The following is a 14,250-nucleotide window of genomic DNA, read 5'->3' as shown; positions in this document are numbered from 1 at the left end:
TTGCTTTCCTCGATTCTTGTGATTTTAGGGTGAAATCTTCCAGGTAAGGACCTTAAGATCTTTCTCACTACTCTTGAATCTTCCACCTTCTCACAAAGATTAGATGTGGAATTCACAATATCATTAACTTTAGCATAAAAGTCATTAAAGGTCTCATCTTTCAGCATTTTAATCTCTTCAAATTTCATGGTTAGCATTTCAAGTTTTGAATTTTTAACAATCTTTGTGCCTTCATGCGTAACCTCCAAAATATCCGAAGCTTCTTTGGCAATCTCACACATGGAGATTCTTTTAAATTATTCGTGAGAGACAACTATGAAAATGGCATTAAGGCCATTGCTATTCCAATTACAGTTGTTGATCTCATCTCTAGACCAAGTGTCCAGGCTTGTCTCGGGCTTAGTCTACCTTTTTCCACTGAATACCACACACGTTCATCTTGAGATTTGAGAAAGGCCCTCATTCAAATTTTCCAATAAGCGTAGTTGTCCCCATCAAAATGCGGGGGGGCTGATAATGATGATGATAATGTCCTCATTCAAATCACACTCAAGTGAGTGAATCGTGCTCTGATGACAATTGAAATTTCTCAAATACCCCTGTATAGTAAAACTTCCGAAGGTCTACCAATTCTTTCAAACAATTTGTTAATCAATATTCATGCAATCATTCAATAAGAATAGCATTAACATAAAATAAATCAATTGCATAATACGGAAATTGGTAACCAAGGGAAACTCTTTAAAGAGCTCTTGAAAGGTAAAAACCTACGGGGCAGCCTACCCAGAAAGGTCAATCCACTATTTGAAAATATTTTACAAGCAAGTTTCAATTATAAAACATTTGTCAATTGACACTCTTACTTGACCAGATAAACAACCCGTTTGTCTCTACCACAGTAGCAGCCATAATCTCTAACGATCTTCAAAAATTGACTTCTCTCTACTGGAACTCTAGTGGTTGAAATGATCACACTACCTGAACCTCGGATCACGATCACACTCTTTGAGAGAAACAATATGAAAATTCCCTTAGCAATTTTCTCACCAAAATAAGCACTGGGAATTGCTCTCAAAATCTCCAGAATTGAATCTCTCGTATTCCTAATTAGTAGGACAATTTCAATATATTTCTGGAAGCAATTTCCAAGTCCCAGTGAAATTCTGCTGACGGATTGAATCTATTGTGACGGTTTTTCAAACAATTTGCTAACAGCAGGAAACTATCTCCACACCTTGTAGCAGTTTCAAATTCGAACTCTTCAATGGATAAGATAAGGACCTTGAGACTCGGAATTATATGTTTTGACTTATCTAAAACACTTAATTACAAACTCCAAACAAATTCAAAATATTTTACATTCAACAACTCACATAATTTAAACTCAAGATGATGTCTATCATCTAGTCACCTAATGCTAGCCAAACTCTTGAAATTTACATCTTCAATCTCCCCCCTATGGCGGATTGGTGACAAATCCAAGTACTTGTTGAATGTAACTTGAACCTGTGAAAAACTTAGAAAACACCACAAGAAAAATATAATTCTGAACACACAAGTGGCAACATAAAATCAGTGACTGAAATTTTAAAAAATCATCTAGTCATTTAGCATAATAGTCCTGTCCAGCGAAAGTACCAAATCTAACCAGCAGTAGATCAAAAAATTAAGATTGTACTTATTGGATATCAATGTGCTAATATTGAGAAACTCTTAAAGGTTTTATTCATTGTATAATGGCTCAAGATATGATAACTTGACTCCACATATTATTGTTTAGTCAATAATTTGATCTATTAGGGAGCATTAAAGCGGTTCTGCAACGAGTTTATGTAGTAAATAAAACAGCTACTTGGAGGGGAGAAAAAAGTAAAACAGCTACATGAAACGAAGCAGATTTTTGCCTTGTTTTGCAACAAATAGGCTCATGGTTTTGATGTGCTTTAGGCACCGATTGCATGTTCTATGCCCTGAAATTATGATGAAATATTTAGGGTTTTGAAATGATAAAAACCTGGAAAAGGTTCTCTATAGTTCGAATTTTAAAGTAACAAGTTTATATAGCTAAATTGTTGTAATGCTCATAATGGCCTTGCAGCTTAGTGATTGAATATTTACTCAACTCAATAAGGTGAATTTAGGATAATTATGACACGCTTTGGGGAGACGTAAAAGCTAATGTTTTAGGGTGTATAAAGACCATTACATTAAGTATTAACATCAATTGAATAAGTACCTGACATTAATGCACAAGTATGGAGGAAATACCAGTATTAATGAGAATTACTCTAGTTTATCATGGGAGTGCCTAGAGATGCTTAAAAGGAATAAATTAATTCTTAAGTGGCTTGATAAAAAAATGTCGAAAACATAAATTAGTGTAGGGGCACGCCAGTTTACAGTCTTTTTGGATAATAGGTTCGGGTTATGGGGCCATGAAAGCCTGGTATTATATTTCTTGGAAAATCATGTTTTTCCTGCTTTTCACCCATACATGAAAATCCTCTTCTGCAAGTCGTTTTTCTCTCCTTCCAGCATTAAAAACCCCGATAATAACTTTTAACTTTGAATTATCGAGCCTGAAAACTGGTTTTCACTTACTGAAGGATAACTGGCTGAATAGCTGAAAACTCTCACTTTCTCCTCCTATCCCTCTTGATGTTGGCTGCTAGATGTGGTGTTATTTGCTTCCCTTACATATGGTACCGAAAGGTTAAAAACTTAATGATATGTGGAAGAATCCTCTCTCAAAATTTTGTGCTCTATGAATCAGGAAATAGAGAAGAGAATTTAGGTTTGGTAGGTTTGGCTTGACGGGGATGGCTCGGGTTGGATCTCTTGAAGATGTTTTCTGCCGCTTTCCTCTTAATATTGTGGGATGGCGTATGATAGAATTGGAGGTCTTATTGATAGGAGAATAGCTTAGGGTTAGGTTAAGTAGGAAAAACTTGCCCACTTCATGCATGGCCTGCTAGGTAACCAGTACTTGGTCAATGGATTTTTCAATTTGTTGTCCTTTGAAAATAGTCTCACACTAAACCGTTCAAGTTTCTATATAAATCATTTGATATTTATTTAAAATCCATGCAAAACTCATCTTTACAATTAAATGTTTCTAGGGTTGAACTAAAATCTTAATTAGTTACAAATTTGATTCTTTTCTTGCTTGATTCATAAAACTAGGGGTGCTACCCGCCCCATACGGGGCGGGGTAGCCCCCACCCCGCCCCCCGCCCCCGCATGGGCGAGGGGTGACAATATGCATCCGCCCCCTGCCCCCGGAGTGCGGGGGCGGGGGACCCCGTACCGGTTGACGGGGTGCGGGTGGAGGGGGTCCTCCGTCCGCACCCCCGCACACTACTGGGCCTAAGGCCCAGAAGCGGTTTCTGGGCCTTTTTTTTTGGCCCAGAAAACGCTGTAATGGGCCGAAAATGGCCCAGAAACAGCTTCTGGGCCATTTTAGGCCCATAAAAATATATTTTGCATTTTTTAAAAAAGAAGTTAAAATAAAAAAAATTTTCATGAATGAAAATAAATATATACATACACAATTTGATATAATTAAGACTAATGAAATACTACTATAGAGTATAGACTACAAGTTTACTACCTAATAAACTAATAAATAATAATAATAATTAAGCTATTACAAAAATAAAATGGAAAGTCTAACTGTCTAAATCAAATTACAAAATTACAAATAAAAGTGTCCAAGGGACATTGTATCAACATTATAAAATTACAAATAAAATATATAATACATACATCTGATAGAAAAATTAGGGGCTCAAAAATCTACGAAATTAATAATAAAAAAAAAGATGCGAGCGGTTTGGGTCTTTGACTGTGACATTTGGGGCGGCCGGATAGGTAGTCTTGAGGCTTGAGCCTTGAGCACATGTTCATATAGCAGTGGAGGTAGACATCGTCTGAGTCGTCTCATGTGTTGCTACAACAATCAATACTAAAATTAATACTGATGAAATTGAAATGAATATAAATATAAATAATTATGAAATTGAAATGAATATAAGTAAATCAAAATAATAAAATAAAAACAATAATTACCAGATAGTACAGATCCAGACTGATCACCACCCTCTTCGTCGGTCTCTTTAAAATCTAACACATCCGGAACATAAATATCCTTTCCCATCGTCCAACTCTGTGTGCATATCAATGCCTCCACAGTTGTAGGAGACAATGAACTACGGAAAGGATCTAATATGCGCCCTCCGGTACTAAAGGAAGACTCCGAGGCAACGGTGCTAATAGGGATGACCAATATACAACGGGCAATCTCAGAAAGGATGAGATATTTTTTTGATGCTACCTTCCACCATCCTAAAATGTCAAAATCATCATCTTGAATAAGATCCGTTGACAAATAACTGTCTAACTCTGAAACCACCTCCGTAGATTGATGGACTAGTGTGGGATTATGTGCAAGGGTTTTCGTCCATGCCAATCTACGCTTCTTTGTTGCCCCGGTGTCTGGAGGAGGTGTTGGGATATGTGTAGGTGTAGTAGATGTAGTACCACCCTTAATTGCATTAAACTCATCATAAAATCTATTAAGGGTATCGCGGGCCATCTCACCAATAAGATCAGTCCAAGCCTGATCATACGCAAGTCCCAAACTATATAACATGCCAGAAATTTTTAGACGGGGATCAAGAATAGTAGCCACATATAATAAAATATTGAGTCTAGTCAAATCTCCCCAATACTTGTCAAATTTGACCCTCATGGTCAATGCCATCCCCCTCATCCTTAGATTGGAACCCCTACACATGTCGTCTAATTCTTCTTTTACCCTACATATTTGTTGACAAAATTCATGGCATGTAGGGTGCAAAGAAGCAGATAACTTCAACGTGACTTCATAAAACAGCCCGAGAAAATCAACAAATGTAGCAACTACCTCCCAATCATCATCATTAGGCAATCCTAAACCCCCGTGCTCATCAAAGTATTTGACATATTGAATGTCTTCATCACCCAATAATTGAAAGGCTTTTTTATATTCTTGGGCCGCCTCCAACATCAAGAAGGTTGAGTTCCATCTGGTGGGAACATCAGTACAAAGACCCCTCTTTGATGTTATGCCCACACTCTTCGCAGCAATTTTGAATTTCTCCAATCTAGAAGGAGAAGATCTCACAAATTTCACAACCAATCTAACTCGTGCAACCGAGTTATCAACATCTTTTAACCCCTCAGTCACAATTAGATTCAAGATATGTGCAGAACATCTAACATGCAAATATTCACCACCCAAGAATGTCTTATTTGCCTCTTTAAGATAAGTCTTCAGATATCCCAAGGCGACATCATTAGACGAGGCATTGTCAACCGAAACTGTCAAAACCCTACTCAACCCCCACTCCTTGATTGAGGCCTCTAAGGCCTTCCCAATTGTCTCACCCTTGTGATCAGTTATTTGACAAAACTTGATAATCTTTTTATGGAGAATCCAGTCAGAATCAATGAAATAGACAGTCAAATACATATAATTAAAATTTTGGACTGAAGTCCAAGTATCGGTAGTGAGGCAAACTACCAAACCCGCCAATTGGCCCCTCAAAACATCTTTATCTTTCCAGTACATCTTTTTAATATCCTTTGTCACAGTGTGGCGAGAAGGAAGAGTAAATCTAGGTTCCAATTCTTGGACAAATTCTTGGAACCCTCTCCCATCCACAAACTGAAAAGGTAGCTCGTCTATGACAACCATACGAGCTAACTTCCTTCTACACTCATCAACATTATACTTTGTATACCCCTTCAATGTTGAACTCCCACTACTCCCATCCGCCATTTTTTTCAGTCCAATTTCTAGTCTTGATTGACCCTTCTCCACTAAAGATCTTAATATTGGACTCTTCTTGCATTGTTCCTCTAAATGGACCTTTAACTGGGATGTACCATGTTTCCTATAGTGACATCCATATATTTTCCCAAAATAATTACATTTAGCTTGTGGGTTATTGGGGTCACCACCCTCTAGTTTGGTAAAATGAGACCAAACTACGGAAACAGGTTTCTTACTTTGTGTGGGCTTAGGGGCGGGACAAGGTGTATTCCCACTCCCAGGGGTTGGAGTAGGGTTAGGTTCTGGGTCAGGGGTACTGGTAGGGGCAGGGGTACTGGTAGGGGTGGGAGAGCTATCAGTGACCTCTCTTTGAGAAGACATTCCTGATTCCACAACACAACAAAAAATAAAAAAATCAATCAACATACGACATAATTCCAAACATGCACTTATCAATCACGTACGACATAATTCCAAACATAAACCCCTAAATTGAGTTAGGGGTTTCAATTGAAACCCCAAACTGAAATTGGGGTTTCGGATTGAAACCCCCTCAATTTTAGGGGTTTCAATTGAAACCCCAAAATTGAGTTTGGGGTTTCAATTGAAACCCCAAACTGATTTGGGGTTTCGGATTGAAACCCCCTCAATTTTAGGGGTTCAATCCGAAACCCCTAAGGCCTAAACTTGAGGGGGGTTTCAATTGAAACCCCTAACTCAATTTAGGGTTTCGGATTGAACCCCTAAAATTGAAAATTTAGGGGTTTCAATTGAAACCCCTAACTCAATTTAGGGTTTCGGATTGAACCCTTAAATTTGAAGCACAAATTTCGGATTGGAACCCTAAATTGATTTAGGGTTCCAATCTACAAACAAAAACAAACACACAAGTACAAAGAAACAGACGAATCAAACACACAATCAAAATTCTCCACAGCACACAAATTCACAAATTTCCCATCCTCCATCTCCGATTCAACCCAACCTTCCTCCAATCTCCAATCCAAAATCAAAAAAAAAAAAAGAATGGGTTTCGGATTTTACCTTTGAGTGGCGGCGAAATCCCAGTGAGAGACGGAGACGGAGAAGTGGCAGCGGTGGTGCTGCTCGTGCGAGACGGAGATTCGACTGAGAGAGAGAGCGGCTTGTGGATGCGAGTGCGAGACTCAGTCAGAGAGTGAGAACGTGAGAGATCGGCGAGGCCGCGAGAGACTCAGAGACAGAGAGTGAGAACGGGGAGTGAGAGAGGAGAGAGTTCGAGAAGCGGAGGAGAATGTAGACGCGGGGAAGGGGGGGGACCTTAACTAATAGTGAAACGGCGCCGTTTCACTTCTAGTGAAACGGCGCCGTTTCACCATTAGTTGAGACTTGAGGGGCGGCACGGGACGGACGTCACGGACCTAAGTGAAACGGCACCGTTTTGTCTATAACAAAACGGCGCCGTTTCACTCTACTTATTTGTTTTTTTTAATATATATATATAATTTTAATTATATTTTATATATATATATATAATCAAGCGAAGCGAAGCAGAGCCTACATATCCCAGCCTCCGCGTAACTTTCCATGGGGTGGGGAAGCGAGGCGCCCCTTTTCCCGCTTTTAGCGGTAGGATCCCAGCCCACGCATGTGCGTGGAAATTGAAACTGGGCCAGTGTGAGGAAGCAGACTCCCGCTGCCCACCCCTACATAAAACAACCCTTTTTTGGAATTGATGTCTGATACAAAGCCTTACCCTGCACTTAGTTTCCTATTCCAGTACTCTCCCCTTTCTAGAAAATCATCCATAATCCAAATGTTTCTTAACCCTAACCTTTACTTTTGTGGTGTGAATGCAATTATAATGTTAAAACATGCTTAGATTGAGAGTGTTATAGCTAGACCTGTTAATCTATTATTGGTTCAATCTGCTTGGAAGTAATTGCTATTTTGAAATTCTCTTATCAGTTCATTTGTGTAAGGGATCCAACGTTAAGATGGTTTCAAAATTTACTGTCAACCTTTTTATAATTCTTGTCGTGGAGAGGGACTCGTTGTGCTACAATTTAACAGCCTAGGCTTCTGGATGGAGACTTTGTTGAGTTTACTGATTAGATATTATCCCGTCAAGAAATAAGTAGCTGCCTCTTTCACGTGGGGTTTACCACTATGGTCTCAGGTAAGCCACTTAAAGTTATATATGACCCGATGAGTCCAGTGCAAATACCTTGTAGATTTATGGTGACTAATAATAAGTTATGGTGCACATATTTTTCTTTCTAATTTTTCCTCTCCTTTTTGTGGTTGAATATGGTAGAAAAGTTATAGCAATCCCCAATATCTCATTTTTGTAATGTGTGTGGATTTTCTTTATTTACTCCGGCTAGGTTGTCCGCTGGGGACGTTCTGTGTACACAAATATTCAGAAATTTATTCAATTCCAGCTCACAGTTAACGTCGCAGCTCTTGCGATTAATGTTGTGGCAGCAGTATCCTCTGGTGATGTTCCTTTAAATGCAGTGCAGGTTCTTCTCTCTTTCTCTCTCTCTCCCTCCCTCCCTCTCTACCCCTCAGATAGTGGGTACTGTAATAATTGGCTATGAACTTGCTTTGAGCATTCTCAAACATGTGGGCAGGACGAAGAATCTGGGAATAGGTCCAAAATATATGCATTTATCACTACTTTTGGCATGAGCATTTTCGGAAAATTTCAGTTTCTGATGAATATACTGACAAAACCTTCTTTTTTTCATACCATTGCTTTATTTCTAAAATAGACTGTTGGGCCCCACACTCTATTGCTTCCTTCATAAAAATATGTTTTGTCAATCTTAAGATGATTACATGATCTCAGTGCATAAAAATTTGGTATACACAAAGAGCTAGCAAAGATGGAATGATTGGAATTTAAGTTTATCTTTCTATATATAGTATGTATATGTCTGTTTCCTAATCTTTCTATATCACAATGAACTATAAATGCTTTTATTTGTTCATTTTTCTCTGGTGACATTTTCAAGTACACAACATCTAATCTTTTACCATAATTTAGTACTCGGTTTTATTGGTTGTCTATGACATCATGAAGTTGGATTGCTTGCAGTTGGCCAATTTTTTATGTTATCACTCAATTATCCCTTCAAGTTACCAAGAATAAAATTGCCCTGTGTCTCTTTGCTGCAGCTTCTATGGGTTAATCTAATAATGGATACTCTTGGAGCACTTGCTTTGGCTACAGAACTACCAACCGACCACCTTATGCATAGATCACCAGTTGGCCGAAGGTTTGTGCTAATGTTCTTTGCTGATTATGCAGTTATATAGTTATAGATTCAGTGCTTTCCAAGTTCTATGTAGTTTGGTTTCATGATATTGTATATGTTATGGCCATTATATCTGTTTTATAAATTGTAGTTCATATTTTGTTGTCACTATAGGGCATGTTTGGACACTTGGATTATCTCATAATTTTGTGAATAGTAGTGAAATGGTTTGAATGAAGATGTTTTACTGGGTTTTGGGACAGGAGAGAGAAAAAGTTGAATAAAAATATTATAAAGTTAAAACATTGTTTGATTTTGATTTTTTAATATTATTTTTGTTTTGAAGTTTGTAAAAATTGTTTTGATTTTTGTGTTTGAATAATTATTAGGTAATGATTTGATGAAAAAGTTGAAAATTTGAAATTGAAAAATGTTTTGTGTTTGAGTAACGTTTGGGAATGAAATTATGAGAAGTTTTGAGAATTTTGAGAATGCTCATAATATCCGAACATGCCCTTAATGTAGGTTTTGCCTGTGCTTGTTAAATACTCAGGCGATTATCCTTACAAATATTTTCAGACAAATGGCTTATTACATACTGTTCATTATCACAATGTTTTCTGTTATTTCAGTAGTATCGAATATGGGTTCCAAGGATATCTTGAGGAAGCAGGATCCATGTTATGGTTAAATTGATTTCCAAATGTGTGATGCCACAATCTGCAGGTCTACTGATTTGGCTTGGCTTTCTGAACCATTATGAATAATGCTGAGTTTTTGTCATTCTCGGTCTAGTGCATTATTAAGCTGAGTGCTTTTTCTGTTAGGAGATAGAAAGGAGGTGTAGAGTCATGGCCCATTCTGTTTTAATTTCTTTTCCTCTCTTTACCCTCCCTTAATTCATGCTTGTTTTAGAACTATGGGGTTTAGGATCTCTTTAGTAAATTAAAATTGGAGAAGCTTTATGTAGATATTTGAATGCTTTTTCTAGGCTGCATATATTTGTATGATCATATTGTCTACTTGAGCCACTATTTAAATCATATGATTTGGAGTGATGAGATATCTCGTGTCTGTTTTCCTAGGGAACCTCTTATAACTAATGTCATGTGGAGGAACCTACTCATTCAGGTATCTGTTCTCTATGAGCTTTATTTTATTGGAAGATAGCTCCACAGAAAATGTGTAATAAGTTTCTGTTCTGTTCTACTTATATGCTTGACATTGCAGGCCTCGTATCAAGTTAGTGTTCTCCTTGTTCTCAACTTCTGGGGCACGAGTATTCTTCATCTTGACAATGTAGAAAATCCAACTCGAGTGAAGAACACTATTATATTCAATGCATTTGTCCTTTGCCAAGTAAGTAATTCATTCCCGCACCCATGGGGGGATAGAGAGAGAGTGTGACTGTCAGAGGAAAAGAACCCATAATTGGGTTCTCATTCCAATAACCAGTTATTGTACTAGAGTAAGATAAGTATAATATAGTCGTGTGAAAGATGCTAATATATTCTTCCTTTTTCAAAGTATATTCTAAGCTGTGACAGATATTTCGCTTGCCATCAACATTATCAGGCCAGTTGTGTGCAATGTTAATTGCTGCCTTCTTTTCATAGACCATCTTACGGTATCATTAGAGTCATACCCTTCTTCCTTCAATAATATGTTCAACTATAATAACTCAAACTACATGTGCCATGGCTTTGAACAATGCTTTTGCAACTTGGCCTAGCGACCATTATGTTTTTCTGCAATGTCAAGTCACAAAATTTTCTCTCACAAAAGTGCAATATCCTGAAGTAGATTACTAGACTTGCAATCCATAGCTGATCCAACCTAATTTGCATTTCTGTTAGTTTCTATTCAGAAGGGATCATGTTCAGAAAACAACAAACCTTTGCTAGGGAAGGATTTAGATTATGAAGATTAATTTGCTTCTATAGGAGATTCAGACGGTGAATGCATAAGCAATTTATAGGTAATTGTGAGAAAAATATTTAGTCTACCAAAACTTAAAATCAAAGCAAACTTCATTAATAGACTAAACAACATACCATGTAAACTTCTTAAAGAGGTTACACCCGCTTAAAGAAACCTAAACATTAAACTCAGTCTTCGATATTTAAATAGCATAGTAAATATGAAGTTTCTACTTTGCTACAAGCACTTAGTACCTCTTCTTAGTAAAGACTCCAACTCTAGATTCATGCGACCGTGAAGTCTTCTACTCTGAGATGACAAAAGTTTCCTAAATAGTATACCTCACCCTGGGCTTTCTTCTGGTATCTTGAATAATAAGGATGGCAATGTCCCAATATGAATCTCAGAACGTCTTAGAACTGACTCACCACACTAACTGCATATGAGATATCTGGTATTGTGATGGTGAGATACTTGAGTTTCCCAACTAGTTGATTGTTTCTGCTAAGATGCAAGAACAAGTCTCCTCCATCTATCCAAAGACTTGGATTAGTTGATGCCTATCTTTGACCTTGCAACCTCAATTCCAAGGAAGTATGCAAGTTTACCCAAATCTTTGGTGTGAAAAGCACTGCTGTAAAAAATTGTTTCAGCCTGACAACTCCGCCACTCCCTCTATAATTACAATGTCATCCACATAAAATCATCTTACCTTCCTAAAAATCTGAATTCAATTTCAAGCCGAGCTCAAACTCGCCTTGTTTTACTTTGTTTGATTTGAGCTTTTGTTGAGTTCGAGCTTAGTTAGTATTTATATGAACCAAGTTTGAACAAGGATCCCCGTGTTTTATGGGAGTTCAAGACATATAAATTAATCAAGTAACTATTCAGCTCAAATTGTTGATGATACGAGTTTCTAACAGTAAGTGACAACATGGCTTGTAAAACTTTGTTTTCGCCAACTCTTGCTCTGTTTCAAAATTCTAACATGCCACTTCAAAACTATTTTTAAAAATCACACTATATAAAACCAAGCAACATTGCCATAATCATGTTGTTTACAGAACTTATTATTGGCAACTTGTGTAGACAGCAAAACAGCACACTGATGCATCTTTCTCCATTCTTATTTTATTCTAAAGTCTTGACTTAACATCAACACAATCAAACAACAAACTGGAGAGGAATGGATTTCTGATTAAAAAAAAAAAAAAACACTGAAAGAACCACGAGTAGCCAAAATGGTTGTCATGACAATCACACTAGTTTTTGTGAAAGATCGATTCTTGCACTGGTGTTGTCAAAACCATTCAAAAAGATAAAAGAATCCATTGGGATGGTTATTCAAGAATTGCATGTGAATCTTGAAGGAAAAACTTAAGACAACATAAAGAAAACTCACCTAAATCACCAAAGACGAGTCGGAAACTAGGGTTTGAACACAAAATGACTTATGAAATCTTGTGGAAATTATATTTTAATTGAATAGCTGTTCTTTGTGTTTTAGAACCTTATGAAACTAATCTAAAGCTTAGAATATCAGGGTAGAAAAGTAGAAACTAATGTTTGGGCCAATCTAGTCAAATAACTAGTTAACTAATCATTGACAAGAGTGCCTTGTGAATTCAGTCTTGGGTTCAAATTCAACATTTTGAACCAATTAAATCCAATTTGGAAAGGTTTTAAATTAATCGGATATCATAGATGGATTTCAATGAAATAAGGAAAACTGACCTTTTACCTAGTTGTGTACTTTTAACTTACTTTTACTTTCCTATCTATATAAGTTGCAACATTGAGTTTGCCAATGTTTCAAATACAGATATTCAATGAGTTCAATGCTCGGAAACCAGATGAAATAAACGTCTTCAGTGGAGTCACCAGAAGTCACCTCTTCATGGGTATAGTTGGAATGACTTTAGTACTTCAGGTAACCAGCCACTATAATGTTTTAACAAACTCTCAGTATTTCACATGTGCAATCACATGCTATTACTAATGCTTGTTTTAACAATTTTGTAGATAATTATCATTGAATTCCTTGGAAAATTTACATCAACAGTAAAACTCAGTGGGAAGCAATGGCTTATAACCATTGGTATTGGTCTTGTCAGGTTAGTTCAGTCATTTGTCAGTAGCTATTGATAAGATAATTCAAGTCTGGATATAAAAATAATTGGAGTCTTGTTTCATCGAATTTCTGAAACCTCTGCAATGCATCCTATATTTTGTCAGTGTGGTATCACATTTACATTCAACACCACTTACGCACCATGTAATTAGTCTAAACTGTAGGAAACCATTTTTATGTCGAAAAAAGGAAATATTATTCAATGTTATACCAAGGTTTGTGATATTTTCATTAGAACTGCCAGCCAGAGGGATCTTTAAGCTGTATAGTCTCTATCCTTTTCTTGCAGCAAAAGAGGGAAAATGGGAAATAACTGCGAATGAGGGGTCACATGATCTAAAACTATCTGCACATTTTTTTCACTGCCAGCTAATTCCTAATTAGAACTCTGAACTAGTTCTCATATTACATTTGTTACTATAGGTGAACAAAATAATGTATGTAAGCTTCAGGTCCGAAGTTAACATGCATGCAAGGTACTAAAAATTATTTTACTCCAGTTGATATGGGCCTGAGCTTTTGCCCTTGTGATTCTGACAGCTGGCCTCTGGCTATGGTTGGGAAGCTCATCCCAGTTCCCAGAACTCCTTTCGCGAAGTACTTCCGCTTGCCAATCCAGCGATGCAGAAACGGTTGTAATGCTTGAATTACAACTAATTATGGCGAGATGTTAAAAGCAATGTCACATTAAGCACTTGAACAGTAAGAAATAATGATGTACTTGTTTACATCTGGAATATGTCAATTATTACTACTGACCACCCAGCTTGTGTCCTCTTTTTCTAAAGAAATTGCGTATGCAATAAACAATCCATGTGTGACAATCGTACCTTTTGTTGGGTATGAAAATTGTACGTGAGTAGAGTTTCTTCAACACTGTTTTTCATTGCCAAAATATGAGACTTGCCTTAAATTACCTTGAAACTTTTTTTTTTACCAATTTGAATAGAAACGAAATTTCGAATTTGAGGAAAAGTTTTCATTTTTTTTAGTTATGAGAAGTGTCATAAAAAACTAGTCAAAAGAAAAGTTATCTTATTGACTGTGGAAAGCTAAGCTTTCTAGTGAGATATATAACCTATGCATTGATAATGGTGGCAGTGAAAGCCGTCAATCACAAGGGGCCTTCACGCATTAGTTGT

General features: G+C 37.0%; 1 protein-coding gene across 3 annotated transcripts in view; it reads left to right on the top strand.

Annotated features, from left to right (window-relative positions):
- The window catches only part of LOC109021132 (calcium-transporting ATPase 9, plasma membrane-type-like), a 92,766-nt gene extending 78,742 nt beyond the window's left edge, over positions 1–14,024 (top strand). For 2 of the 3 annotated variants that reach the window (XM_035683339.1, XM_035683340.1), the window contains exons 28-34: positions 8,182–8,319; positions 8,978–9,078; positions 10,143–10,188; positions 10,288–10,416; positions 12,800–12,907; positions 13,000–13,091; positions 13,649–14,024. In XM_035683339.1, coding sequence (XP_035539232.1) covers positions 8,182–8,319; positions 8,978–9,078; positions 10,143–10,188; positions 10,288–10,416; positions 12,800–12,907; positions 13,000–13,091; positions 13,649–13,754 — 720 coding nt within the window. In that variant the 3' untranslated portion in view covers positions 13,755–14,024. The remainder of the gene's footprint in view (positions 1–8,181; positions 8,320–8,977; positions 9,079–10,142; positions 10,189–10,287; positions 10,417–12,799; positions 12,908–12,999; positions 13,092–13,648) is intronic. The other variant, XM_035683341.1, reaches the window with a different exon arrangement.
- The last annotated feature ends 226 nt before the right edge of the window (positions 14,025–14,250 follow it).

This window comes from Juglans regia, chromosome 12 (genome assembly GCF_001411555.2).
Source record: "Juglans regia cultivar Chandler chromosome 12, Walnut 2.0, whole genome shotgun sequence".
In the NCBI taxonomy this organism is placed as follows: domain Eukaryota; kingdom Viridiplantae; phylum Streptophyta; class Magnoliopsida; order Fagales; family Juglandaceae; genus Juglans; species Juglans regia.
This window is presented reverse-complemented; position numbering and strand designations above follow the sequence as displayed.